This window comes from Haliotis cracherodii, unplaced genomic scaffold (assembly GCF_022045235.1).
Source record: "Haliotis cracherodii isolate W230 unplaced genomic scaffold, xgHalCrac1.p SCAF_6, whole genome shotgun sequence".
Classification (NCBI taxonomy): domain Eukaryota; kingdom Metazoa; phylum Mollusca; class Gastropoda; order Lepetellida; family Haliotidae; genus Haliotis; species Haliotis cracherodii.
In genome coordinates, this window is record NW_027266319.1 from 61,475,857 (window position 1) to 61,502,605 (window position 26,749).

General features: G+C 40.8%; 1 protein-coding gene across 1 annotated transcript; it reads left to right on the plus strand.

Annotated features, from left to right (window-relative positions):
- The first annotated feature begins 1,360 nt into the window (after positions 1-1,360).
- On the plus strand, positions 1,361-25,496 carry LOC139446032 (uncharacterized). Its single transcript, XM_071227296.1, has 9 exons — positions 1,361-1,420; positions 4,937-5,227; positions 7,741-7,963; positions 9,761-11,087; positions 11,541-11,598; positions 15,802-15,851; positions 16,237-16,391; positions 17,366-17,483; positions 23,684-25,496. The coding sequence occupies exons 2-9, from the start codon at positions 4,942-4,944 to the stop codon at positions 25,130-25,132; spliced, it is 3,666 nt and encodes a 1,221-aa protein (XP_071083397.1). The 5' UTR covers positions 1,361-1,420; positions 4,937-4,941; the 3' UTR covers positions 25,133-25,496.
- Positions 25,497-26,749: the final 1,253 nt, after the last annotated feature.

Consider the following 26,749-nt stretch of genomic DNA (forward strand, 5'->3'; position numbering starts at 1 on the left):
CTGGATGACCATGCAGTGGGGACAAGTTCTATTCACTGATGAGTCTCGTTTTCACCTCAGCCACAGCGATGGACGGATTCGAGTGTACCGACGTCGAGGTGAACGTTACGTCAATCATTGTGTCATTGAAGATGATCGGTTCGGGGGCGGAAGCGTTATGGCATGGTGCGGGATTACAGCAAGACAGAGGACGCGTTTGAGAGTGGTAGGGGGAAATCTCAATGGACAGCGCTACCGCGACGAGATCATCGGCCCTGTTGTTCTACCGTTTTTGCGTCGTCATGGCCCAGGCATTACCTTTCAACATGACAACGCCCGGCCTCATATTGCTCGACTTGTTCGGGATTCTCTTCAACAAAACAACGTGAATGTCATCCCCTGGTCGGCTCGCTCCCCTGATCTCTCACCAATCTAGCGCATGGGGGATGAGATGGATCGGCGCCTTCGACGTCAACCACGTGTCCTACAGACACTCCAGGAACTTCGAAACATGCTCCAGCAGATATGGACAGATATCCCAAAGGATTTTGTGCGACGCCTGGTCCATTCCATGAGACGAAGATGTGTTACTTGCATCGCAACCAGAGGTGGACACACACGCTATTGATTTGTAAATGGACATTTTGGCATGTTCATGTTTTGTTTAATGAAATCACGCATTTTCTGAAGTCAGTAAGGCGAATTAAACCATTTGAAAACTTACAGGAGTCTTTTATCTGTTGCAAACCTAAATTGTTTCAGATTTGGTAAAAAAAACATAACTTTGCATTAAATCTTATTCAATGTCACAGGAACTTTTGTTGTTCAGTATGTAAATAAGTATATGTAAAATAAATAAATGTAACGAACTGTATTCTTTGGACACTTGCCCGGATAATAGGGCACATTATTTCTGTTCCTGCAATGCGTGCCGCATGTAATTATGTCAACCAAGAGTTGATTATATTCTATAGTCTGGTCACCATTAAAATAAAAGCCAACTTGTCTTTTGGAAACGCTCTTGTTCCATCTTACATTAATTAAAAGGGATCTTTTGTGTAAGTATTATAAATTGGTAAAAATGCGACTGAAAAAAGTAATCCCACTTGTCATAACAGGCCCTTTTATCAAGAGAATCCCACAAGGAGAATTTTGTTCAACCCTTCCAATATCATACAGCTTTCTAGAATATTTGCTACGAAACTGAATTTAGAATCGATATAATTTTATAATCTTTTCTTTTGACTTCTCCTGAGAGACGCTATCTACGAGTCTGCTTAACGCCCACCAATCAGTGTTATAAGGGTTTGTGTATGGTTTATTGCAATGTGGTCCGGTTTAAATATATTTTTGAGAGCTCCATGTATTTGACATTTCCGGTGTTAACGGAAGTAGGACAAGAATCTCAACACATAGAAAGGTGTGATGTAGAACGTAGAAGGTATATACATTCAAACTTAATAGACATAAAAGTATTTCTTGCCGTTTTTTTGGAAACTGTCATGAATGACAGCCGTGGCACAAACTCCGAGCATTAGGGCTGAAAGGGTCGTCGGCATGGGTAATACAGATATCTCGAGGTACCGCGGTACTTGTGATGTACGCTAAACGGAACAAAATGCACTCACTAACCTTTATGATTATTCGTGTTCTCTGTATCAGATGTCATTTATTTTATCTAAATATGCATATTTTACTGATACAAGTTCATTATTTACATTAGTAGCTCCGAGTAAAAGCCGGGCCTCGCGCTCTGTTTGACAAGGGAGAGAACTCCATCGTATCGCGGTACAGTGAAAAGTGGTGTATGGAGGTCCGAATGGGACCAAAAGAGCGCACAATTCTACCAACCACTGAGTATGATGATACCAGGCTTCAGTGATTTGTCCAGAAAATTGCAAAGACAGCACAATTAAAATTCTGAATGTGTAATTAGTAATACATATTCAATGTGTATTTACCGAAAAGTAAGAACAAAATATTTGTTAAAAATCAACAACAAAATATCAGAAAAGATATTTTAAGATTTTTTTAATAAAATTGGATGAAAATAATGTGTCCAAAAAAGTGGAAAATGTTAAAAGTTAACAATGAATATATAAAAAGCATTCCTAGTATGCTAAAAGTATACTCGGACTTCGTGGTACCGCGGCATTCATCGTATCGCGGCATTTAATTTCTGGCATCTTTTCGAATATTGGTTCAAGTATACCCCCCTTACGTCACTGTACACAGAAATGTACCCTTGGCCAAATCAGAATACAGAACGGTCCCCTAGGATGAGTCCATTCTGCATGGGGCAGTGCGTTAACCGGTTCCTTGACTCTGAACTTGGAATATTTTCATATGTTTCTGGATCGGAACAGTCATACTGTTGTTTGAGATGCATTGTATGAAGGAGCATACACAGTACTCTTATAATCTGTGATGCACAGCACTAACCAGCATGCACTCATAACCAGGTGAACTGGAACTATAACATGAACCGGTTTTGGGTTGAGGAATATGTTTAAGGTACTCTCTGTATTCTGATTTTGGCTAGGGTATATTTCTCTATACTGACGGAGAGCGGAATGTCCGGGGTTCCATCCCCGTCCGCGTCGTACCAAAAGACGTTAAAAGATGGTACTTGTTGTTACCCTGTCAGGCGCTTGGCATTAAGGGGCTAAAACAAGGACTGGTCGGCTCGGAGTCAGTATTCTGTGTCCGAGCGGGGTATTCATGTTAAACCGAGGCATGGTATCTCAGTGGGCTAGCACTATAAATCGGCATCAGTCCGGACTAGTACAAGCAGCCACACACACAAGTTGATGCACGTCGCTATATAAGTACAATAATCTTGGACGCGACGTTAAACCCAATTTCACCTCATCTCACCTCACCTCTATACTGAAATATACTTGGGGTACATCTGTAGTAGCCATGGCGACAATAACCCCTTCAGCATTATAGGGGTGAGGTACCCCTCCCGATCAATCACCCCATCACAATCCTTAGCATTGAGCACCACTTGCCTATCAAATACCCCTTTATGACCCTTAGCGTTAGGCACCCATTTACTATCCTTTGGATTAATTGTGAGACAGGGTATGGGTAAGGGGGTTATAGGTAAAATGGCACCTCAGCTAAACGTCATCGAGCAAAAATGGCACCTCGCCTATAGCGAAAACGGCTACATTGACTGGCAAAAATGACACCTTATTTTTTTTACCTTGGTACTGAAATACATGAAATTAAACTCACATGGTCACTTTGAACACAAATAATTGTGAAATGTTAATCACCTCAAAAGAAGTTTACATTAGGAATTAGCCTCTACTCCAATTTACTCACCGACTCTGATTGGAAGGCGCAACTAAACTTATCGTTGAAACATCACATGCTTTGAAGTTTTAAGTACCTTTACTCAAATTAGGGCTTGTCGGGTAGCCTAGTGGTTAAAGCGTTTGCTCGTCACACCAAAGACCCGGGTTGGATACAATGGGTGAAGCCCATTTCTGGTGTCCCCCGCCATGATATTGCTGGAATATTGCTAAAAGCGGCGTAAAACCATCCTCACTCAAATTAACTCAATGTCAATTAACTCAGAGTCTGGGAGAAATGTCAAGAAATTGGACTACAGGTATACTATATATTTAATATTTATTTCAGTAAGTAGGAAATAAATAGTAATTTTATAGCTATTTCATAGATATCTCACCTTTCTGCTGGCAGCCAACATGTTTCAAGAATGCCCAAGGAAAACATATATACTACAAGATACGAGGTGAGGTGAAATGGGGTTAAACTTCGTGTCCAAGATTATTGCACTTATATAAGCGACATGCATGCACGTGTGTATGTGTGTGGGGCTGCTTGTACTAGTCCGGACTGATGCCGATTTATAGTGCTAGCCCACTGAGATACCATGCCGCAGTTTAACATGAATACCCCACTCAGACACAGCCGAACTAAATATATTTTTAGTGTGGTTTTACTTTAATGAAAACTCATTTAAATTTGAATGACTTAGGTTTTTAATTGTTTTTTATACCAATTGCATGGATCGATGCTCATGATGTCAATCACTGGATTGTCTGGTCCCAACTCGATTACTTACAGACCGCCGTCATATAGCTGGAATATTGCTGAGTGTGGCGTTAAACAACAAACAAAACAAATCAATCACCTGTGTTCAGACAGGCATCTGATTTGTGTATTTCAAAAACAGATATATAATCAGGGACTTGAGACTGCCCAAAATTATAGCAGCGCCATTATTTTATTGGGGATATGTTTTCACCGTTGTTTTTCAGCGACATGGCACTTAGATCCAAAAGAAGGCCAGATCGAAGAAATATTTGTGTTAGGTTTGGGTTTTCATTGATTAAAATAGTGATTTGAAATTGATGTAAAGATGTGAAGCCAAATATGATAGGGTCAAGAACCGACTCAGTCTGCATTTTGATCTGGCAGTCAAATCAGGGCTCATCTTATGCGACCGTCCATGAAATGTCCTCAGCAAATGATGCAGAGATGCATCGTATGGGAGAAAAAGATCTGCTTCTGAATGATATAAGTACACACTTAGTCAACTTAAACATGATCAGTATCAGTGAGAACATAAACCATATTATTTTTGACCGCCTCCGTGGTCTTGTGGTAGAGCGTCCGCCCGGAGTGTGGAAAGTTTGGGGTTCGACCCCCGGCCGCGTCATACAAAAAGATGTCAAAAGATTGTACTTGTTGTTACCCTGTCTGGCGCTCGGAGTCAGTATACTGTGCCTGAGTGGGGTATTCATGTTAAACTGCGACATGGTATCTCAGTGAGCTAGCACTATAAATCGGCATCAGTCCGGACTAGTACAAGCAGCCACACACACACATACACATGCATGCACGTCTCTATATAAGTGCAATAATCTCGGATGCGATGTTAAACCCGATTTCACCTCACCTCACCTATTATTATTTTCAGACAATATGGCCTTTAACCGGTTTCCAGGCCCCAGGCCTGGTGTAAACTTTATGATGGCTCCGTCTCCTAACACAGCCACCATACCAGTGTCCAGGGGAAGTATGTTCCCAGTAATGGGTGGACCTCAGGATCAAGCTCGGCCAGGGAAGCACTTTATGATGAGACGAGATCATATGAACCTGAACACTAGCACTGAGAGAGACGCTGGGTACTGGAAGGGCGATGACTTGGACAGGGAGTCTCCGGACCGAAATCCTCACTTGGACAGAATGTCTCTTAAGAGGAAACTTGGTGAGTGCCAGTAGAATATGTTTAGTTTTACAGGTGATTAGCATGCTGAAAACTGAATTTTTTAAAACGTATCCTATCTAACACTGTGCATATCTTCTTCTTTCTCGATCCTTGTGTGGATATGATTCCCCAAACGACTTTTCCAGCATCAAAAAACACCTCACACAAACACACCCCAGCTGTTACCATGACTACCATCACTAACAATGGACTGTGTATTGCCTGATTCCTGAGCAACTTAATCACATGATGTCCCTCGCTTACTCTTTCTCTTTCGTGGAGAGTTACAGTCTGGTGTAAAGGTATCTGCAGTGTTTTATTTACGATAATCAACTCCCACTTGTTGTTTATTTAAATACTGTAATACGATATGAAGCCGGCATCACACATACATGAATTCTGCTGTACTGAATACCTCCCAAATTGTAGACAGCATTTTAAACAAAATTATATGAAAAATTGGGTATCACTGGTTCATAAATACATAGCTCCAGATAAGCTGCGTATCTGCGTGAAATACGCATCAGAAATGCAGAAATACGCAGTAAAATATAATCCAAGCGTATCAAATATGCAACGAACATTACAGATACACTACAAAAATAAAACTTGTGCGTATCATCAAAATATTGTGAAGTAACCCTGCGTATTCGATTACCAAATCAGCAACTTATTTTGAATTATTAACGGGCATTCCATCAACCCTGCCAAACTCCACGATGACATGATCATTTGCCATCACACTTTCTTGTGGAAGTATTCGTGGTATTTTTGAGTCCTTTAAAGCCCTCGAACCCACACGACACCAGTTTGCAGGGACTAGATGAATAGTGTTTTTAAATATTTAACTTAAATACCCACATGTGTAAAAACTAGTGGGTAACAGAAATTTGAATACGCAGATTGAATTACTGATACCCAATGATTTTAAAATGCATGGGTAAAATACCCACAACACCAAAAGCTTATCTGGAGCTCTGTAAATACCCAACAGAAAAAATATCAAAAGAAACCTACACATACCCAGTGTAGTCGTAGTATATATGTTTTTTATTCTGGCTAGATTTGTCATTAATCGCCAGCAGCGAAAGGGATGATGTAAATCCGACTGGGGTCCATGCAGGTAGCAAAAGTACCGTATTCGACGTAATAAGCGCCCCGCTCTAATAAGCGCCCACAGCGACATTTGCTAAGATATTGGCTATTGAACAATCCCAATCAGCACCCCTTCCAAGTGATCAATGTACACAAGACTTATTTATTCGCGTATAATACGCACTCGTGTGTTTTACACACCCTTAATTATGGGCATTTAATTCTGGAAAAATATATCTGTCGTCGTTAACATTTCAGGCTGTCAGCATAAACCACGAAATTTATCTTTAAACTCTGTTTTTTCCACCAAAGTAACATTCTAATAAGAGCCCCCTGTTTCTAATTTTGAGAGCGCCCTGGGCGCTTATTACGTCGAATACGGTACTTTAAGTCCCCATGAACCCTAGCATGGTGATCTACCTTCAGCTGCTGGTGATCTATAGCCTGTTTTTATATTGTACTGTTATATATAGTGATATCTTTTTATAGTTGTATGCTAGTTTTAAATATTAATCTGTGATATTCTAGTAATTGTACTGTCCGTCGATGACAGGTTTTAATTTAGTTAAAATATATGTATTAAAAAGTATAATTTCTCGTCACGATATAGCTGAAATATTGCCGATGTGACGTAAAGCTTTAACTCACTCACTCACCCTGTGATTGATAACATGGGAGTAAATACCCAATGGCTCAGAACAGGAGCTGGAGGCCTGGGCCTGGTTCCACAAAGCGATCTTAGCGCTAAGGTGATCCTAACTCCTGTTCTTTAACATAGGGTTACGATGGTTGTAGTGCGAAGATCACTCTGTTAAATGGGGACCCAGTCTGTAAGATCTGCATTAGGGCTGAAGGGGTCATTGGCTAATACAGATATGTAACAGTGTACCCAGTGAAGATCCGGTTAGAATAGGTCTTCAGCAACCCATGCTAGCCGTAAAAGGCGACTATACTTGTCGTGAGAGGCGACTACCGGGATCAGGTGGTCAGGCTTGCTGACTTTGTTGATGCATGTCATCGTATCCAATTACGTGGATCGATGCTCATGATATCAATGACTTGATGGTCTGGTCCAGACTCGATTATTTACACACAGCCGTCATATAGCTGGAATATTGGCAGTGTGGCGTTAAACAACAAACCAACAAACAAGATCAGCTGATGCAAGTCCACATGCAAAGAGCTAAATCTACTCCAAATACTGCCAAGATACAATTATAATCAAGTAGACTCAAATGTTTTTGGCACAGACTGCAGCACCAGAAAACATAAAGTCAGATCTGTCAATTGCAAGTCCTTTGACCAATCCCTTTCTTTCCCCCACCCCCCCAATCCTGATCACTGGTATTATGAATTTTCCCAAAAAAAGTTTTAGAGCATGATGTACACCATGATACATTATTGTATTTATATCTCAGAGAGAGGGGGTGATCTTGAGAACCTGCCAGCCCAACAGATGGCGATATTTGATTACCATCACAAAGCGAGAGATTCTGACGAGGAGATTGTTGAGAGAGAAGAAAACAGGTATAGTCCACGCAGTATGAGAGACCAAGGAGATGGAGAACCTAGTAAAAAGATGTGCTACAGTGAAGATATTGGGCAAGCTGCATTTGGAAGGGAAAGAAATGTACCAGACAGGTATGAAAACAAAATCAGATATGGTGTTGTAAAACTAAGTGTTATCATTTTTGCTCATCTGGACAAAAGCTTCAAGTAAGCTTATCATGTCTTGTATGTTAGTCTTTTGTGCTGTTATCCAAAAAACACTTGTCCATTGGTTCTTGTCATCCATTTCTTATCACGAGCCTCGTGAAGTCCCGGGTTAGAATTGGTCTCCAGCAACTTATGCTTGTCATGCAAGGCGACTAACTGGATCGGGAGGTCAGGCTCTGTGACATGGCAGATGCATGTCATGGATGGATTGTGTGGTGCAGACTCTATTATTTACAGACTGCTGTCATATACATGTGGCCATCTTCCCAAGGCAAGAAAGTTAACTGACTCTAAACGTCCAGTTTCCAACCTAGCCGAATTAGACTGGAATTATGGAGTTATATTTTGGCTGGACTAACAAGTCCAATCAAAATAGCATAACGAAATATTCTTCGATTTCAATACGCAGATTTCGGTTGACTGGAGGACTTGCAAAGAATGTGTAATATCAACTGGGCATCACCAGATATTTTGCAAATCTCTTCATGTTTTTAAAGAAGATGCTCATGTGATTTGATGCACTTCTCGAGGTGAGTTAGTCAGTTAACTCCCTTGCTTCGGGAAGATGACATGTAGCTGGAATATTGCTGAGTGTGGAGTTATATGACGAACAAAACTAGTTTCAGGTCTTTAACTCTGATACAACACCTCTGTGTGAAGATCTGATTACTCACCAATAGGAACAAGTATCATCCAAGTATCTTTGTGTTCTGTTAAGGTTTTGTAGTGTACAAATCGAAATTTGCGAATCGAGGTGATAAACAAAATCGGGGAACTTTTATGGAAAGGTGATGTTTGATGGCTGAAGAATTGTTTGGGACTGGTAATTGATTATGGAGATGTAGGGGGTGGAGATTGGTCTTGGGACTGTGTCATATTTTGATGACCCCCCTATATATATGTAAAAAAATTTGGTGACCCCTCTCCCCCGAACACATCAGCGTGTTTTCATCATTTGTTTCCACACCTCATGACACACACACGCATGCATGCACGCACGCACGCACGCACGCACGCACGCACGCACGCACGCACACACACACACACCATAAATGAGGGGCGGTTGGGTAGCCTACTGGTTAAAACGTTCACTCGTCACACCGAAGACCGGGGTTTCATTCCCAACATGGGTACAATGTGTGAAGCCCATTTCTGGTCTCCCGCGCTGTGACATTGCTGGAATATTGCTAAAAGCGGCGTAAAACCATACTCACTCACTCACTTTAATAAATGGTCAGTTCCTAAATTGTCCACTAAGCTTCCCCATCGCACACTTACACATATTTCACTTAGATTTGGTGGCCTAAATTCGCTTAGGGCTAACCTGCATGACCAGGGGCGGTAGGGTAGCCTAGTGGTTACAGCGTTGGCTCGTCACGCCGAAGACCTGGGTTTCATTCACCACATGGATACAGTGTGTGAAGACCAATGTGGTATTGCTGGAATATTGCTAAAGGCCACTCACTCACTCACTCACGCACTCACTCCCTGGCTCACTCCCTGGCTCACTCACTCACTCACTCACTCACTCACTCACTCACATGACCCACTCACATGACCCACTCACTCACATGACCACCCTCAGGAGATAGATGTTGTATTGGAGTATCAGATCTTGTTTTAATGACATTGGATCTGTTTTATATTTATCCGGTTTGCAATCACTGAATAATTCTGTCAGTTTGCCCTCATGGGATATTCTTAAAAATATGGTTTCTTCAGGTTTCTTGGTGGGGCACCTCAAAGTGAAGGGAGTGGAGGTGTGATAAAATCCATCTTGAAACAAGACCAGAAGAGTAATAGGGAAGACAGAGGAAAAGAAGAGAGGGGGAAAGAAGACCGGGGAAGGAAAGACAGGGGAAGAGGAGACAGGGGAAGAAAAGACAGGGGAAGGGGAGACAGGAGTAGGGAAGACGATGGACACGATGATGCGCTTATGAAACATGCAGCAGAAGTGTTTGGCTCCTCGCGTCAGGGGGATAAGCATCCGACCAAGAACACGCCAAGAGATGCAGCAAGACATGGTCCCACGTCCACCTCAGAAGAGGAGTATAGGCTTAGGAGATCACTGAGGTCTCGGGAAAGACGATCCCCATCGAGGTCCCTAGAGGGGAGATTGTCATCTAGGAGGTCACCTGATCTACAGTCTTCTTTTCATAGAGGAGATGACTGGACAATGAGTAACAATCCGAGAGATTCTAACATGCACTCTCCAGACAGAAGTCAGTGCGTTGATAGAGATGATTGGCCAGAGAAAAGAAATATGGGCCATGTTTCAGGTAGAAATTTTAGAAGTGAAAGGAATTCTCCTGGCAGAAGAGAACTGAGACAATCACCCAATCGAAACTTTAGGAATGAACGACGATCACGAGATAGAGATTCAAGACTAGATAGAGATTCAAGACAAGATAGAGATTCAAGACTAGATAGAGATTCAAGACTAGATAGAGATTCAAGACTAGATAGAGATTTAAGACAGCAGTCTCCTAATAGACATTTTAGAGATGACAGGCATTCTCTTGAACGAAGAGATTCCCCAAACAGACGTTTTAGAGATGACAGGCATTCTCTTGAACGAAGAGATTCCTCAAACAGACGTTTTAGAGATGACAGGCATTCTCTTGAACGAAGAGATTCCCCAAACAGACGTTTTAGAGATGATTTAAGTCTCTCACCAGATAGAGTCTTTTGGGATGACAGACACTCGCCTGATAGAAGCTACCCACGTGACGGATATTCTCCGATCAGCAGCAACAGGGATGAAAGACTGTCAATTGACAGAAGTTTAAAAGATGACAGCCGATCTTCTCGAAGAAGAGGATCATTAGACCGTAATTTTAGGAAGGATTCAAGTCCCTACAACTCCCCATACAGACATAGAAGCGATGATAGGGACGGTTCCCAATCCAGGAGAGGTCGGATTGGTAGTTCAGACAGATACGTTGGCCCAGTAGATGTCGGAGAAGGGTTATCTCTGCTTCACAAAGATCATGGTCAAGACCATCGCTCAGATGACAAAAGTGGTGATAAGACATGGAAATGTGTTGGGGTATGTCAAGTTTTATTCATGATTTTTGGGTATGTTGTTATTTAATCATAATTTTAGTGCACGTCATGCAGAGTCAAGTTTTTTCCTCATGTCAGAAGGCACAGATTGCCCATTGGTTGAAGGAGTCTCTGCAGAGTTGTCTCCCTTATGTGTGCAAGGATCCTGTGACTGTTTGTCTGAATTACAGATTCGCACTGATTGTGATAGTTGGTTTGTCGGACCAATATCGTGTCTCATGGATTTCATCAAAGACCTGGATCACTTTTTGCTTCCTTGCCATATTTAGCTGTTATGCTTTGATATCTTTGAAAATACCATTCAAAGCTCCATTTTAGTTTAAGCCGTACTGATTTTATGGTTTTAACATGAGACAGGAAATGTTTTGAGTTAACTGAAATAATCAATCAGATTATAGATTTTGTATTCATTGTTTGATTCACTGTATATTTTCAGTGTGGATTAAACAACTTTATTTCTCGGCTCAAGTGTTACAAATGTAAAAAATTTAGAGGTAAGTTGCTATTCATGAAGATTCAGGTTAGAATTAGTCTTCAGCAACTCAAGCTGATTGTATGAGGTTACTAATGGGATTCTCTGGTCAGGATTGCTGGTACAGATTTGGTTAATTAGAAGCCATAATACTTGACTTAATAAGCCCCCTGCTCTAATAAGCGCCCACGGCTAGTGAACAGTCCCAATTAGCACCACTTCCTATTCATCAATGTACACAAGACTTATTTATTTGTGTATAATACGCACCCGTGTGTTTATATGCACACTTAATTATGGGCAATTAAATTCTGGAAAAATATATCTGTCCTTATAATAAGCACAGACTTTTCTTTTGTATCATTTCAGGCTGTCAGCATAAACCAAGAAATTTACGATATTTCAACAGGTTTTTTTTTCACCAAAATTTTATTCTAATAAGAGCCCCATATTTCTAATTTTGAGAGCACCCTGGGTGCTTATTATGTCAAATACGGTACACAAATTATCTCACTAGTCTTTCGATATCTCCTATATCAACACACTGTAGTAGATTGTAGGCATTCCGCTTTTGTCAACAATAATCCTTCCCTGTCAATGTATAATTTAGGTTACTTTGTGAAGGATAAATCACGACTCCAAGGTTATGGTTGAGGAAGTAGGAACGAGGCAGGAGGGTATCAGCAGTGTGAGCCCGAGGAGGAGTGTGTTATCTCACTTTTGTACCACCTAAATAACAGAAAATAAGGAAACATCGAGATATCTTACAGTGTGTGTCGCGGTATAAAGGGAATGTGATCAAAGCATGCGAGAGAAGAAACGTGCAGCATAGACAAAACTAAGTCATGACATCTAAAACTGAACATTCTCGCATCATGCACCTGTGGCTCAGTAGAAAAACAGTGGGTTACAAAACCTAACACAATATGTGAGGTTGCAGGTTCGATTCCCTTCATCCTAAATGAAAAAGTTTTATTTCTTGCTTTTGATTTTAGTCCAAATTCCATCTGCTCCTCAAATTATCAGGTCTTACTTGCAAAAAGTAACACCTCATACCAGGTCTTACTAGGAAAAAGTAACGCCTCACATCTGGGATGAGGTCCTACTTGGAAAAAGTAAAACCTCACATCTGGGATGAGGTCCTACTTGGAAAAAGTAAAACCTCACATCTGGGATGAGGTCCTACTTGGAAAAAGTAAAACCTCATACCAGGTCTTACTAGGAAAAAGTAAAACCTCATACCAGGTCTTACTAGGAAAAAGTAACGCCTCATACCAGGTCTTACTAGGAAAAAGTAAAACCTCACATCTGGGATGAGGTCCTACTTGGAAAAAGTAAAACCTCATACCAGGTCTTACTAGGAAAAAGTAAAACCTCATACCAGGTCTTACTAGGAAAAAGTAACGCCTCATACCAGGTCTTACTTGGAAAAAGTAAAACCTCACATCTGGGATGAGGTCCTACTTGGAAAAAGTAAAACCTCATACCAGGTCTTACTAGGAAAAAGTAAAACCTCATACCAGGTCTTACTAGGAAAAAGTAACGCCTCATACCAGGTCTTACTAGGAAAAAGTAAAACCTCACATCTGGGATGAGGTCCTACTTGGAAAAAGTAAAACCTCATACCAGGTCTTACTAGGAAAAAGTAAAACCTCATACCAGGTCTTACTAGGAAAAAGTAACGCCTCATACCAGGTCTTACTAGGAAAAAGTAAAACCTCACATCTGGGATGAGGTCCTACTTGGAAAAAGTAAAACCTCATACCAGGTCTTACTAGGAAAAAGTAAAACCTCATACCAGGTCTTACTAGGAAAAAGTAACGCCTCATACCAGGTCTTACTAGGAAAAAGTAACACCTCATACCAGGTCTTACTAGGAAAAAGTAAAACCTCACATCTGGGATGAGGTCCTACTATAAACTCCCCACGAGGTCTTGACGGGGAATGTAAGCCAAGGAAGGAGGGAAAGCCAAAGGCCCGATCCAATTTCCCGGCTCCCCGGGCTTACTTTTTCCGTCAAGACCGAGGGGGAAGTTTATATCCTTAGTTATCCTACTTATATGAACTGTCCAAATGCAAGAAATACCAGGAAAAATAAGAAAACATTGACATACCCTTTAATGAAACAATACAGTGTATCGCAGTATAAAAGGAATTCGCTCAAAGCGTGCGAGAGAAACAGCACGTGCAGCCTGGACTAGATGGAGTCATGACATGATAATCTGAACAAATTCTCATCACCTACCCCAGTAGCTCAGTGGGAAGACAGTGGGTTACAAAACTTAACACGATATGTGAGGTTGCAGGTTCGAGTCATGTCATGGAATTTTACCAATCATCAAACACAATTGTGTTCACATCAATAGGCAAGTTTATAAAACGTTAAATTTCACGCAATGCCCACCCGATCATACTTAAGCTGGAATGCCTGCTTACACGGGCATACTTAATCTGAAATGCCTGCTTACCCGGGCAAACTTAAGCTGAAATGCCCGCTTACCCGGGTATACTTAATCTTGAATGCCCGCTTACCCGGGCATACTTAAGCTGAAATGCCCGCTTACCGGGGCATACTTAAACTGAAATGCCCGCTTACCCGGGCATACTTAAGCTGGAATGCCCGCTTACCCGGGCATACTTAAGCTGAAATGCCCGCTTACCCGGGCATACTTAAACTGAAATGCCCGCTTACCCGGGCATACTTAAGCTGGAATGCCCGCTTACCCGGGCATACTTCAGCTGAAATGCCCGCTTACCCAGGCATACTTTTAAGCTGGATTGCCCGCTTACCCAGGCATACTTAATCTTAAATGCCCGCTTACCCGGGCATACTTAAGCTGGAATGCCTGCTTATGCAGGTTTATCTGAGAAAAGTTGAACCTATATTTATAACAGAGTGACATCATTAGAGGTTTACAAGAGATAGATAGATACCTACAATACAATAGGCCAAAGTGGCAGTAAGTTTTTGCAACATCTTGAGCATACTAAGTAGGTGTAGATTCAGAAACTGGTTACATGTAGGGCTGTGTATCGACCTGGATTTTGTATTGCCATACTTTAACCTGTATTGCGATACGTATTGCAATATATTGCCAATTATACACTCTATTAATGTCAGATACCATCAAGCTTCTTCCCAGCGTGTGACACCTTCGTTATACTCTCGGTATAGAGAGCTCTGCGAACAGGCTATTGCTATGAGGAGCTTGATAGTCGCGATGTGTACACGCTAATTAATAAAAAGATCGTTAGAAGCAAGTTGTGTCGGGAAGATGCTATTTTCCATCTCCATATCAATTAGGAACACATAAATATACTTATTTATACTTGCCCCAGTATATTGCTAAATTTACAAACGTATCGCAATACGTATTGCTGAAGATTTGCACCACGATATACCGGTGTACCGGTAATACCACGCACCCTTAGTTACATGGGATTTCCCCCTTCTGTTTGGATTTCTGTGTTCTCCCATTCACCAACTTGAACATTGTGTATGTTTGTGAAATGATAAAGGTTTTCTTTAATTTCTGGCCTGTGGATTCTCCCGGTATATTGGGAGGAAACGCGTGAACAGCTGATTGCTATTTCCGACTTAGTTTATGAGAAAACTCACACGGTAATCTTAATCACTGCTTATAAAACAATGCCTTTGAGAGCAGGAAATACATTTTAAATGGTAAAATCATCATGTCTAGTGATGTTTTATATCAAATTTTAAACTTTTATTGACCAAGTTTGTTATGCCTGTTTATTCACCTGAATTCGATGAAGAGATACGATAACGCTCATCAATTATTTGGACCCCGAACTTAGGGTTGTTTGTTTTTTAAAATGTCCGGACAGAAAAATTTAAATGTCCGGAAAGCAATATTTTATATCGGACATTTGAGATTCCCAATCTGACATGTCCGGCGCATATCACCGTTTCCGGACTCCTGCTTAGAACCCTATGTTTTTGTAAGAGGCAACTGCATGGATTGTGCAGTCAGGCTCGGTGACCTCGTTGACCTCGTTGAATGTGTGTCAACGTACCAAGACTGTGTGATACTTTGTTCATAACATCAACCACTTGTTTGTCTGTCCGAGACTCGTTTATTTACCTGTATTGAATGCGTGGTATCTCATCGTAAAAGGCGAAGTGGATCTAGTTCTCGTATGTTGCATGTTTATAGACACCAAATATCAGATAATAAACTATATTTCTCTTCATTTCTTTCAGTGGAGACTGCAGAAGAAACCACGTATGATACCACGTCTTATCCTCCAGGGGTAAGTATGAGTAAATGGGTTAGAGTATAGATCCGCAGCAACCAGGTGGGCTCAAGAAGCTCTGATCACAGAGGGGCATGGGAGGTAACTCCAGGTAACTCCAGGGAGCAGTCATTGGGATACTTCTTGTTTAAGAACTTTATTTATATCAAGAATACAATCTTCGTAAGTCTTCATTCCATAGATACTTCGACCAGAAAGCAACAAAAAGCATAATGTAAAGAAGGCTAAGTATTACATAGAGAAAATATTTTGATATTCTAAGTTATGTCTGTATATTAATATTTGGGCAAAGGTATTCAGAATATGTGAATCAGTTATGTTGTAGTCTTTATAATTTTCTGAATACATTTACTCTAATATTCATATAATATGTTAATTTTAGGCTGCCAATCCAAGGAAGACCCCAGATGAGTGTAAAAAGAGGATCCATGTGTCTAACTTAGCTATGGACACGTCAGCTGAAGATCTGTACAACACCTTCTCAGAATGTGGAAAGGTTATGTTTGCGAACATCGTTGTCAAGCGAGGGAGTAAAAGGTAAGTCTGGGGATGTCTTAAGGCATGGATCTGGTGTTCAGGCTCGCTGACTTGGTTGATACATGTCATCGATCCCAATTGTGTGGATCGATGCTCATGATATTAATCACTGGATTGTCTGGTCCAGACTCGATTATTTACAGACCGCCATCATATAGCTGGAATATTGCTGAGTGTGGCGTTAAACAACAAACCAACCAACCAACCAACCAACCAACCAACAATCCCAATTGCATCACTGGGCACATTCCCCCTACATTGAGATGAGATGCAGTGATTGAACTGAAAAACTGTCCAAAGCAGTTTTAAACCAAACTCACTCATTCTGCTAAGAATCACTGGATTGTTGGATCCAGACTCAATCATTTACAGACCACCATCATACAGCTTGATTAAAACAAACATTCAGCTCAAATGTGCACTGCCCGTACTTTTTTTAAACTAAGGAGGGTCCTGGGGGTCTTGGGGTCCTTGGGGGCAGTCAGGTAGCCTAGTGGTTAAAGCGTTCACTCGTCACACCGTAGACCCCAGTTCGATTGTATGGCTTCATGAGAAGTGTGTCAATCAAGTGTTTATATCAAATGATTGATACTTTCTGAGAGTGACCGCCTCCGTGGTCTTGTGGTAGAGCGTCCGCCCGGAGAGCAGAAGGTCCAGGGTTCGATCCCAGGCCGCGTCACACCAAAAGACGTTAAACTATGGTACTTGTTTTTACTCTGTCTGGCGCTAAAACAAGGACTGGTCGGCTCGGAGTCAGTATACTGTGTCTGATTGGGGTATTCATGTTAAACTGCAGCATGGTATCTCAGTCCGGACTAGTACGAGCAACACCCCCCCCACACACACACACACACACACGTGCCTGCACATCGCTATAAAAGTGCAATAATCTTGGATGCAGCGTTAAACCCCATTTCACCTCACTACCTCTCTGAGAGCTGACTGACACCAATCACTTTCTTCTGTTGAATCAGGTCGAAGGGGTATGGATTTGTGTCCTTCAACAAGGCCAGCGAGGCAGCAAATGCTGTCACCAAGCATTTCCGAATCAGGGGAAATCGTATTTTTTCTAACCCTGTTAAGTTTACAGAGGTGAGTAACCGTTGCCTCCTGTGTGGCAAATACACCAAGCATGGTTCAAACAATCCACATTTGATAGATATGTATGTACTGACACACAATGAAAACTCATTATCAATTTTAACTCGTAGCAGACAAGATGTGTTTCTGTGTTCAACTTCATCCCGAAACAACATCGAATGAGATTTGAACACATCAACAGCGTTGTTGTGTTTGATTATCCTGTGCCTTAATACTTAGAACAACTTAATTTGATTCTAGTGGTCATTTTGCCAATTAGTATAAACATTTGAATATGGGTTTGTCAGCATATAATTCGATAAGAGGTAAGTAAAGACACTTATTCACAGGAGAATAAATTGAAACACAGAAGAGACCTCATTGGTCATCAGGGATTTATCGAGAATTCCAAACTATAGTCTGGAAGGTAATTTAAGGTGCCAAAGTTTACTACAATATCTGAAAAACTATTGGACCTATTGGACCCAACGCTAACACCATATTCGTGCGTGCGTGATTCCCGTGCACCCTATCGAGTTGAGTTGATTGGTTCAACTGTGTCATATGGCCCTGTGACGCAGGGGTAGCATTATGCAGATGGTTGTTTCAATGAATGCTCGTTCCACCCGTGACGAACAGGTCTGGTTGTTGATGAAATATAGTGATAGCTAAATAGACAGATTTTTTATTCATGCACCAATTGTCTTTAAATGTAATATTCAGTTATGTATGACTGTTTAATAATCTCATACCAACTTTGACTGGAGTAGGTCCGATAGTTTTTCAGATATTGTAGTAAACGTTGGTACCTTAAATTACCTTCCAGACTATAAGTTCGCTTGGCAGGGAAAAAACATTATTTTTTATATAAATGGGATTTTTTAGTTCTTATTCACCTAAGTTCAGAGCTATTTTGACATTGAATATTAACATTGCATTTAATGAAGTAATGTTTTACTATGCTTTGAAACCTTAAGTCAACAACAAATACAAGTCAACTCGGCCACAACTTAGTTATATATACACAACAGCATGAATTGATAAATGTTGAATTCCTATTTGGGTATTTTTACTGACACTTGCTGCAGACTTGGGGCCGAGTAACAGCCTCTGAGCAAGTTTAGATAAATCCCTAGTCTTCTTGTGAAAACTTCGAGACCTTGTTACCTGCAAGTTCATTGATCTTTGAGAGCACATCCAGGGGTTTGCTGCATGTTGTATAGGATTGATGGAAGAAACAATAGATGTATGTTCCAAACTTTTACCATGTCAGCTGTGCCAGTTAACCCACAGAATTTGAAGAGACGTCATAGGAACCGGGGAATAATCATTTGTTCCCTAAGAAGACCTGGCCCTGATGTTTGAAGGTTGATTTAACTGTGAAGTCTAGACTGGTTTACTGTGCATTGTATCTGATTTCTTGAAGAACCATGACAAGGATTTCGGGAAACTTTTACAAGACAATGAGTCGTGTTGAAGATAGGAATGGTTTACCCATGAAGGAAATGTTCACCCAGGCTTCACAATCAGGAAGTACATTTACAATCTGTATTCCCCTGAAGTAAGCCTCTTCTTGCTTGTTCAGACAGTTCATGTTTGCCTTGAAAATCATTGAAGAAGCACTGACATTGCATATCTCCCTGCTAACCGAAGACGTTTGATGTGTGCATTATTGTATTGAAGACATGACTATTTTTGTCCAGCAATGGTAGAGTTGGGGACGAAGGAGGACTTGGCTTTTTCTGAAGATTGATATCACCATGGTGCTGAAGACGTTTGATTTGTGTATTATTGTATTGGAAACAGGACTATTTTTGTCCAGCAATGGTAGAGTTTGGGACGAAGGAGGACATGTCTTTTTCTGAAGATTGAAATCACCTTGGTGCTGAAGACGTTTGATGTGTGCATTATTGTATTGGAGACAGGACTATTTTTGTCAAACAATGGTAGAGTTGGGGACGAAGAAGGATTTGGCTTTTTCTGAAGATTGATATCATCTTGGTGCTGAAGACGTTTGATTTGTGTATTATTGTATTGGAGACTACTATTTTTGTCCAGCAATGGTAGAGCTTGGGACGAAGGAGGACATGTCTTTTTCTGAAGATTTATATCACCTTGGTGCTGAAGACGTTTGATTTGTGCATGATTGTATTGGAGACAGGACTATTTTTGTCCAGCAATGGTAGAGTTGGGGACGAAGAAGGACTTGGCTTTTTCTGAAGATTGATATCACCTTGGTGCTGAAGACATTTGATGTGTGCATTATTGTATTGGAGACAGGACTATTTTTGTCCAGCAATGGTAGAGTTGGGGACGAAGGAGGACTTGGCTTTTTCTGAAGATTGATATCACCTTGGTGCTGAAGACGTTTGATGTGTGCATTATTGTATTGGAGACAGGACTATTTTTGTCAAACAATGGTAGAGTTGGGGACGAAGAAGGATTTGGCTTTTTCTGAAGATTGATATCATCTTGGTGCTGAAGACGTTTGATTTGTGTATTATTGTATTGGAGACTACTATTTTTGTCCAGCAATGGTAGAGCTTGGGACGAAGGAGGACATGTCTTTTTCTGAAGATTTATATCACCTTGGTGCTGAAGACGTTTGATTTGTGCATGATTGTATTGGAGACAGGACTATTTTTGTCCAGCAATGGTAGAGTTGGGGACGAAGAAGGACTTGGCTTTTTCTGAAGATTGATATCACCTTGGTGCTGAAGACATTTGATGTGTGCATTATTGTATTGGAGACAGGACTATTTTTGTCCAGCAATGGTAGAGTTGGGGACGAAGGAGGACTTGGCTTTTTCTGAAGATTGATATCACCTTGGTGCTGAAGACGTTTGATTTGTGTATTATTGTATTGGAGAGAGAACTATTTTTGTCCAGCAATGGTAGAGCTTGGGACGAAGGAGGACTTGGCTTTTTCTGAAGATTGATATCACCTTGACGCTGAAGACGTTTGATTTGTGCATAATTGTATTGGAGTCAGGACTATTTTTGTCAAACAATGGTAGAGTTGGGGACGAAGGAGGACTTGGCTTTTTCTGAAGATTGATATCATCTTGGTGCTGAAGACGTTTGATGTGTGCATGATTGTATTGGAGACAGGACTATTTTTATCCAGCAATGGTAGAGTTAGGGACAAAGGAGGATTTGGCTTTTTCTGAAGATTGATATAATCTTGGTGCTGAAGACGTTTGATTTGTACATTTTTGTATTGGAGACATGACTATTTTTGTCCAGCAATGGTAGAGTTGGGGACAAAGGAGGACATGTCTTTTTCTGAAGATTGATATCACCTTGGTGCTGAAGACGTTTCATTTGTGCATGATTGTATTGGAGACTACTATTTTTGTCCAGCAATGGTAGAGCTTGGGACGAAGGAGGACATGTCTTTTTCTGAAGATTTATATCACCTTGGTGCTGAAGACGTTTGATTTGTGCATGATTGTATTGGAGACAGGACTATTTTTGTCCAGCAATGGTAGAGTTGGGGACAAAGGAGGACATGTCTTTTTCTGAAGATTGATATCACCTTGGTGCTGAAGACGTTTCATTTGTGCATGATTGTATTGGAGATAGGACTATTTTTGTCCAGCAATGGTAGAGTTGGGGACGAAGAAGGACTTGGCTTTTTCTGAAGATTGAAATCACATTGGTGTTGAAGAGGACAAAGAAGGACATGGCTAGCTAAAACTTGGTGTCATTACTGATTTTCTGTGATACTTGTCATATAATTTTCTCCACTAATCAAGACTACATATTCTTTGGCGTTGACGTTAAATATTTATCTGAAGATAGATATCACCATGCTTCTGAAGTCTTTTGATGTGTGCATTACTGAGTTGGAGACATGACAGCAATGGTGAAGATTTGAGGACGAAGGAGTACATGGCTTTATCTGAAGATTGATATCTCCTTGCTAACTGAAGACGTTTGATGTGTGCATTATTGTATTGGAGACAGGACTGTTTTGTCCAGCAATGGTAGAGTTGGGGACGAAGGAGGACATGGCATTTTCTGAAGATTGATATTATCTTGGTGCTGAAGACGATTGATGAGTGCATAATTGTATTGGAGACAGGACTGTTTTGTCCAGCAGTTGTAGAGTTGGGGCTGAAGGAGGACATGGCTTTATCTGAAGATTAATATCACCTTGCTGCTGAAGAAGTTTGATGAGTGCGTTATTGTAATGGAGACATGACAGCAATAGTGAAGAGTTGGGGACAAAGGAGGACATGGCTTTATCTGAAGAAAGTTATCACCTTGCTGCTGAAGAAGTTTGATGTGTGTGCTATTGTAATAGAGACAGGACTGTTTTGTCCAGCAGTTGTAAGAATGACAGATAAGCTGTAGTCATTTGAAAAAAATTGAGTGTTCCCTAAGTTCTTTTGATCAGTATGCTTGGATGATTGGTTTTGGAAATCATATATTTTTGTTTGAAAGTTTTGCTGATTGAGGATTAACAGTCTTATTAAATTTTTCTTTTGCATGGGAAGGGAAACTTTTGACAATTATTTATTGAAAGTACAGCCAAAGATTCGCAAGCCGGGCACTAATATATGGGAATGTAGCAGAAGAAGCCATGTTTCAACCCATTTTGACCAGATGATGTTTGTAGGATTGTCAGCACAATACCAGTGATCATAGAAATCACCAAAGTAGTACAAGTCTAATACCTGCTTCACTCTGGCTTTCCTTCCACACAACTTTGTTCTAGTTCTGACTAGTACAAGCAGCCACACATGTGCATGCAGGTCACTATGTAAGTGCAATGAATTTTCAACTTGAGGTTAAACCCCATTTCACCTTGCCCACATAACTGAACTCTTGTTCAAAGCGGCATTTATAATAGGCTATTTATATTGCACATATTTCCACACCACTGAGGAACATGCTCAAAGATATTACTACCTTGGTCACAGGATCAATGTGCACTCTAGAATCATTTTCAGCTCCCTGAGGAGTATACAACCTAAGCTGCCTGCACTAGGAGGTTAACAACCACTTTGCCATATCATCCTACCGGGTACCCATTCACTGCTGGGTAAACAGAGGCACATTTTAAACAGTCGCTTGCCCAAGGAGGGGCCACATGTGTTACATGTGCTTGAGTGTGGGGCAGGACCAAAGCCCTAGAAACTCTCAGAAGCCAAGCTACCGAAACATGGTCACCCATCCAAGGACACTCTGCGACCAAATTTTGCTCAAATTCACCTGATTTGTGACCTGCGCGCTGGACCACGTGTCATTTACCCAAAGTCATTCATGAAACTTCATGAGTGGTTCAGTATTGCATGAAGCCGAAAAAAAATAATAGTCTTTGTTCTCAGGTACCACCCGTATCACAATAAATTTCGGCTGATGTTTAGTTTTTATTTCCAATTTTTTTTTTTTAAATCTTGAACACGAAACCAGCTGTGAAATATTTAAAAACAATGTGATCCAATGTTACTCTCTACATGCGCACTGCTTTACTGCGCATCACGCGTTATGCTCAAGGCAGCAATATCAGTTGTGTGCTTGTTTTTGCCGATAAAACATGACATGATGATTTACAAATTCAATGGTATTTGTGAACTGTATGCCAGACAATGTTTGATACGCAAAGATTAAGATTACATGTTTATTTGTCTAATGAAAAAAGCCGGAAATAACAATCAGCTGTTCACACATTTTCTTATATACTTAATGTTATGGCCAATATCATAAATGAAAAGAAATTACAATACAGTGATAGGAAGACCGAAGACTTGGTACCTCTAACGACAAATGCTCATTTAAAGGTGAATTCATGGTGGGTTGATGTGATATTCTGTTCAGGTCATGCACGATTTCGCCGAAATTAATCTAAACAAAATTAAATGAAATCTTGGAAAAAAGTACTATAATGGATTACCAACTTAAGTCCGGAACACAATGAACACTTTTATAACCAGATACAAATATGTGAAGCCCATTTCTGATGTCCCCCACTGTGATATTGCTGGAATATTGTTAAAAGCAGCTTAAGACCTTACTCACTAACTCTAAATTGTAATATTGCAGCACAGTTTGGACAAATGATTTTCACTCAAAACAGATTATGAAATTAGAATGTGGTTGGTAAGTTTTTGATTCTCGTCGTCCTGTTATGATTTTACATGAGTTGCAGATATGGTTCAAGCCACCTTTGGATCATTGCAGTGCAATGTGTAATGTACTTGCAGAAATTATCGACCCTTTATGATGACATCAGCTCTGAGGAGGAGGACCCTGGACCAATGTTCCTCTGTAGTGTGGATCGCTGTGGCTTCCAGGGAACACAGCAGCAATTCCGTCGCCACTGGAAGGAAATCCATTTGAGTTTTTGCAACTTCCTCATCTGCGCGGTATGTGACACAGGATGTGCAGACCGCAGGGGGATGAGAACCCACTTGATATATGGCCATGGTGTCACCGATGAAGGAGGAACCATGGATAATATCCTTGGGAATGTCAAGGTGGAATCGAGACACAACCCTTATTATGTAGACCCATGTTGTGATGAAAAAGAAGCTATGGTGGAGATTTTTGGCAAGAGTGATCCCACTGCACCAGAAAGTTACAATCCCTTCAAGGTGTACAAGTGTCCAGAAAAAGAATGTTCATTTGCTGCCTCATCGGCTTCTTTCCTGCAACATTGGAATTCGAAGCATCTAGAGTCGACCAATGTCCTGTCATGTCCTGTGTGCTCAATCCATTTTGTCCGGAAGATTAAGCTGATTGAACATTTCAGAATAGGCCATGGAATTAGTACTCATGGTGGTATGAGTGGACGTACAGTTGCTGGTGCTGAGAGGATTAGTTCTGATGAAGATGAGGAGGAATTCAGAACCCCATCTGCCAAATTCATGTGCAAAGTGATGGCTTGTTATTTCCAGGGTCCAAAATCGGCTTTCCATCGTCACTGGCAAGAAAAACATGTATTGATGGAAAATTATTTTTGCTGCCCATACTGTAGCATTGGATGTAAGGATCAGCCAGAGATTCGATACCACATGATCACTGAACACAAAGTAAAGGATTATGACCCCATTCTGGATGATGCTTTAACTAGGACTTTCATCAGGGAAAGACATAATCCCGATTTCTTGGACCCAGGTAATGTTGAGCGTGAAGCAAAGATTGAAATTCAACTTGCTCGAAAACCTGTTCTAGATTCTAACCAGAAACAACCTTCTAGGTCAAAAAGTGTTGCTGGAACATCAAGAGAGAAAGAGTCTAGTAAGAAGACCACCTCTTCAATCAAGACTGACGAAAAGTCAAAACCAAAGTCAAAATCTAGTGATGGAAGAGCTCAAGACAAGAGAACTGAGTCAGCTAGTTCATCCAAACACACCAAGCAAAGTGCATTATTTATCGATAAGCCTCCAGACTTTTTGATGATGAAGTACGATGCCCAGAAAGTGGATAGCATCAAGAAGTTCCTGGCATGGACAGATAGCCTGATGGAAAAGCTAGAGGAGTCTCATCATGAAGCTCGGAAGAAGTTGCAGGAGCTTGAGGAGAAGAAGAGCAAGTTGAAGGAGGTTGATGAGAAGAAGAGAAAGTTGAAGGAGGTTGATGAGAAGAAGGGCAAACTGAAGGATGTTGAGAAGAAGAGCAGTAGAACGAAAGAAGCTAATGGGAAGAAATAATGTTGGAATATTATGTTTGATTGTGCCTTATAATTTGGAACCAAGGAGAATTTATGGGTAGGGACTGTTATTGTGAATGAGTTGTCATGCAATTGTGTGTGTACATATCAATGTTAAAAGAGAACTCAGCTGAAGAAAGATTACTGTGTTGGTTATATTATTGACTGACATTTCCGGTATGTGAATGGTGGGAACTTTTTGTTCTTTGTCCATACTGTTGAAAGAGAGGCCCGGGTTGGGGACAGCATGCAATACAGAGCTGTAGTGGGTTGATCCTGTGTGACATGAGTTTTTGTAGTTCGGATCAACATTTTGATCTGGAAAATGTAGGATATCATCCATTTGGATTGATGGACATTCTTGACAGATGGACATCCTTGACAGATGATCATGAATTAACAGGGACGAAGATCAACACTCAAAACAGAGCCTTGCTAAAGACTAGAAAGAGGTGATCCCACTGACCACATCACATCATCTCTCCAGAGAGCTGTTTAATAACAATATGTGAATCGTCACTCCCTCCCGTCAGAACATGTCTACATTTACTTCCTTTGCAGATTCTTATAGTCAAGATCAAATAAGCAACATCATGTATTGCAGGAATATCATGAAGCATTCTCCAGGACATTACACATGTTTGAAGTAACATAGTTTCTTTTAAAACTTATTTGGAGAAGGTGGACAAGACTGAGGAGAAGACATGTGTTTGGACAACTGTTGGATGATGATAGTGAACATAGTGTGTTGAACCCTTCTTTGTCAACCAAAGATGACCAGAAGAGCTGAAAAGGACACTCTGTTTTTGAGAAATAATGGTAACTGTAGAACATTTGACAGCAGTGTTAATGTTAGGTAAGTGTACTTGTATCCAGACATAATTGAGCTGAATGTTAATGTCGTAGCAGTGAAGTGTATGATAGGTTTCATCAGGAAATATAGGTGAAGTTTTGAAGTTGTCATGTCATGCACAGTATGAAGATTGTGAACTCAGAGATGAAAGTGGGGAGGCATCAAGTGGCTGGTAGACCTACAGTGTAATCCTAGTGGCTGGTAGCTCACCCATGCAAGATGGTGCCAGGCCTGAGTGTTGAAGATGTAGATGCCACATGTTCATATGAAGGTTGATCATTCAAGTCATACCAACATCCAGAAAGTGCATGTCTATAAATGTGAGATTCGGGTCTTTCTTTCGTTGAGATCCAGCAGCCCTGTGCTGCCTTGTCTGTGTATGTCACTCTTTGAAGATTCTTGGAGCCTCAACGAGTACCGGTATGTCAATCTTTGAAGCTTCTTGGACCCTTGTCTGTATGTCAATCTTTGAAGATTCTAGGAGCCTTGACGTGTATGTCAATCTTTGAAGCTTCTTGGACCCTCGTCGAGTATGTCAATCTTTGAAGATTCTTGGACCCTCGTCGAGTATGTCAATCTTTGAAGATTCTTGGAACCTCATTGTGTATGGACCTTTGTCGAGTATGTCATTCTTTGAAGATTCTTGGAACCTCATCGTGTATGTCAATCTTTGAAGATTCTTGGAGCCTCATCATGTTTTTTGGTCTGTAAAGATTCTTGGAGCGTCGTTGTGTATGTCACTCTTTAAAGGTCCTTGGATCTTCG

Excerpts from the sequence above, each read along its gene's own strand:
- LOC139446032 (XM_071227296.1), top strand. The coding sequence starts at position 4,942 with ATGGCCTTTAACCGGTTTCCAGGCCCCAGGCCTGGTGTAAACTTTATG. Across the intron at positions 5,228-7,740 it reads GTCTCTTAAGAGGAAACTTG|AGAGAGGGGGTGATCTTGAG; the intron begins GTGAGTGCCAGT and ends TTTATATCTCAG. Across the intron at positions 11,088-11,540 it reads AGACATGGAAATGTGTTGGG|TGTGGATTAAACAACTTTAT; the intron begins GTATGTCAAGTT and ends GTATATTTTCAG.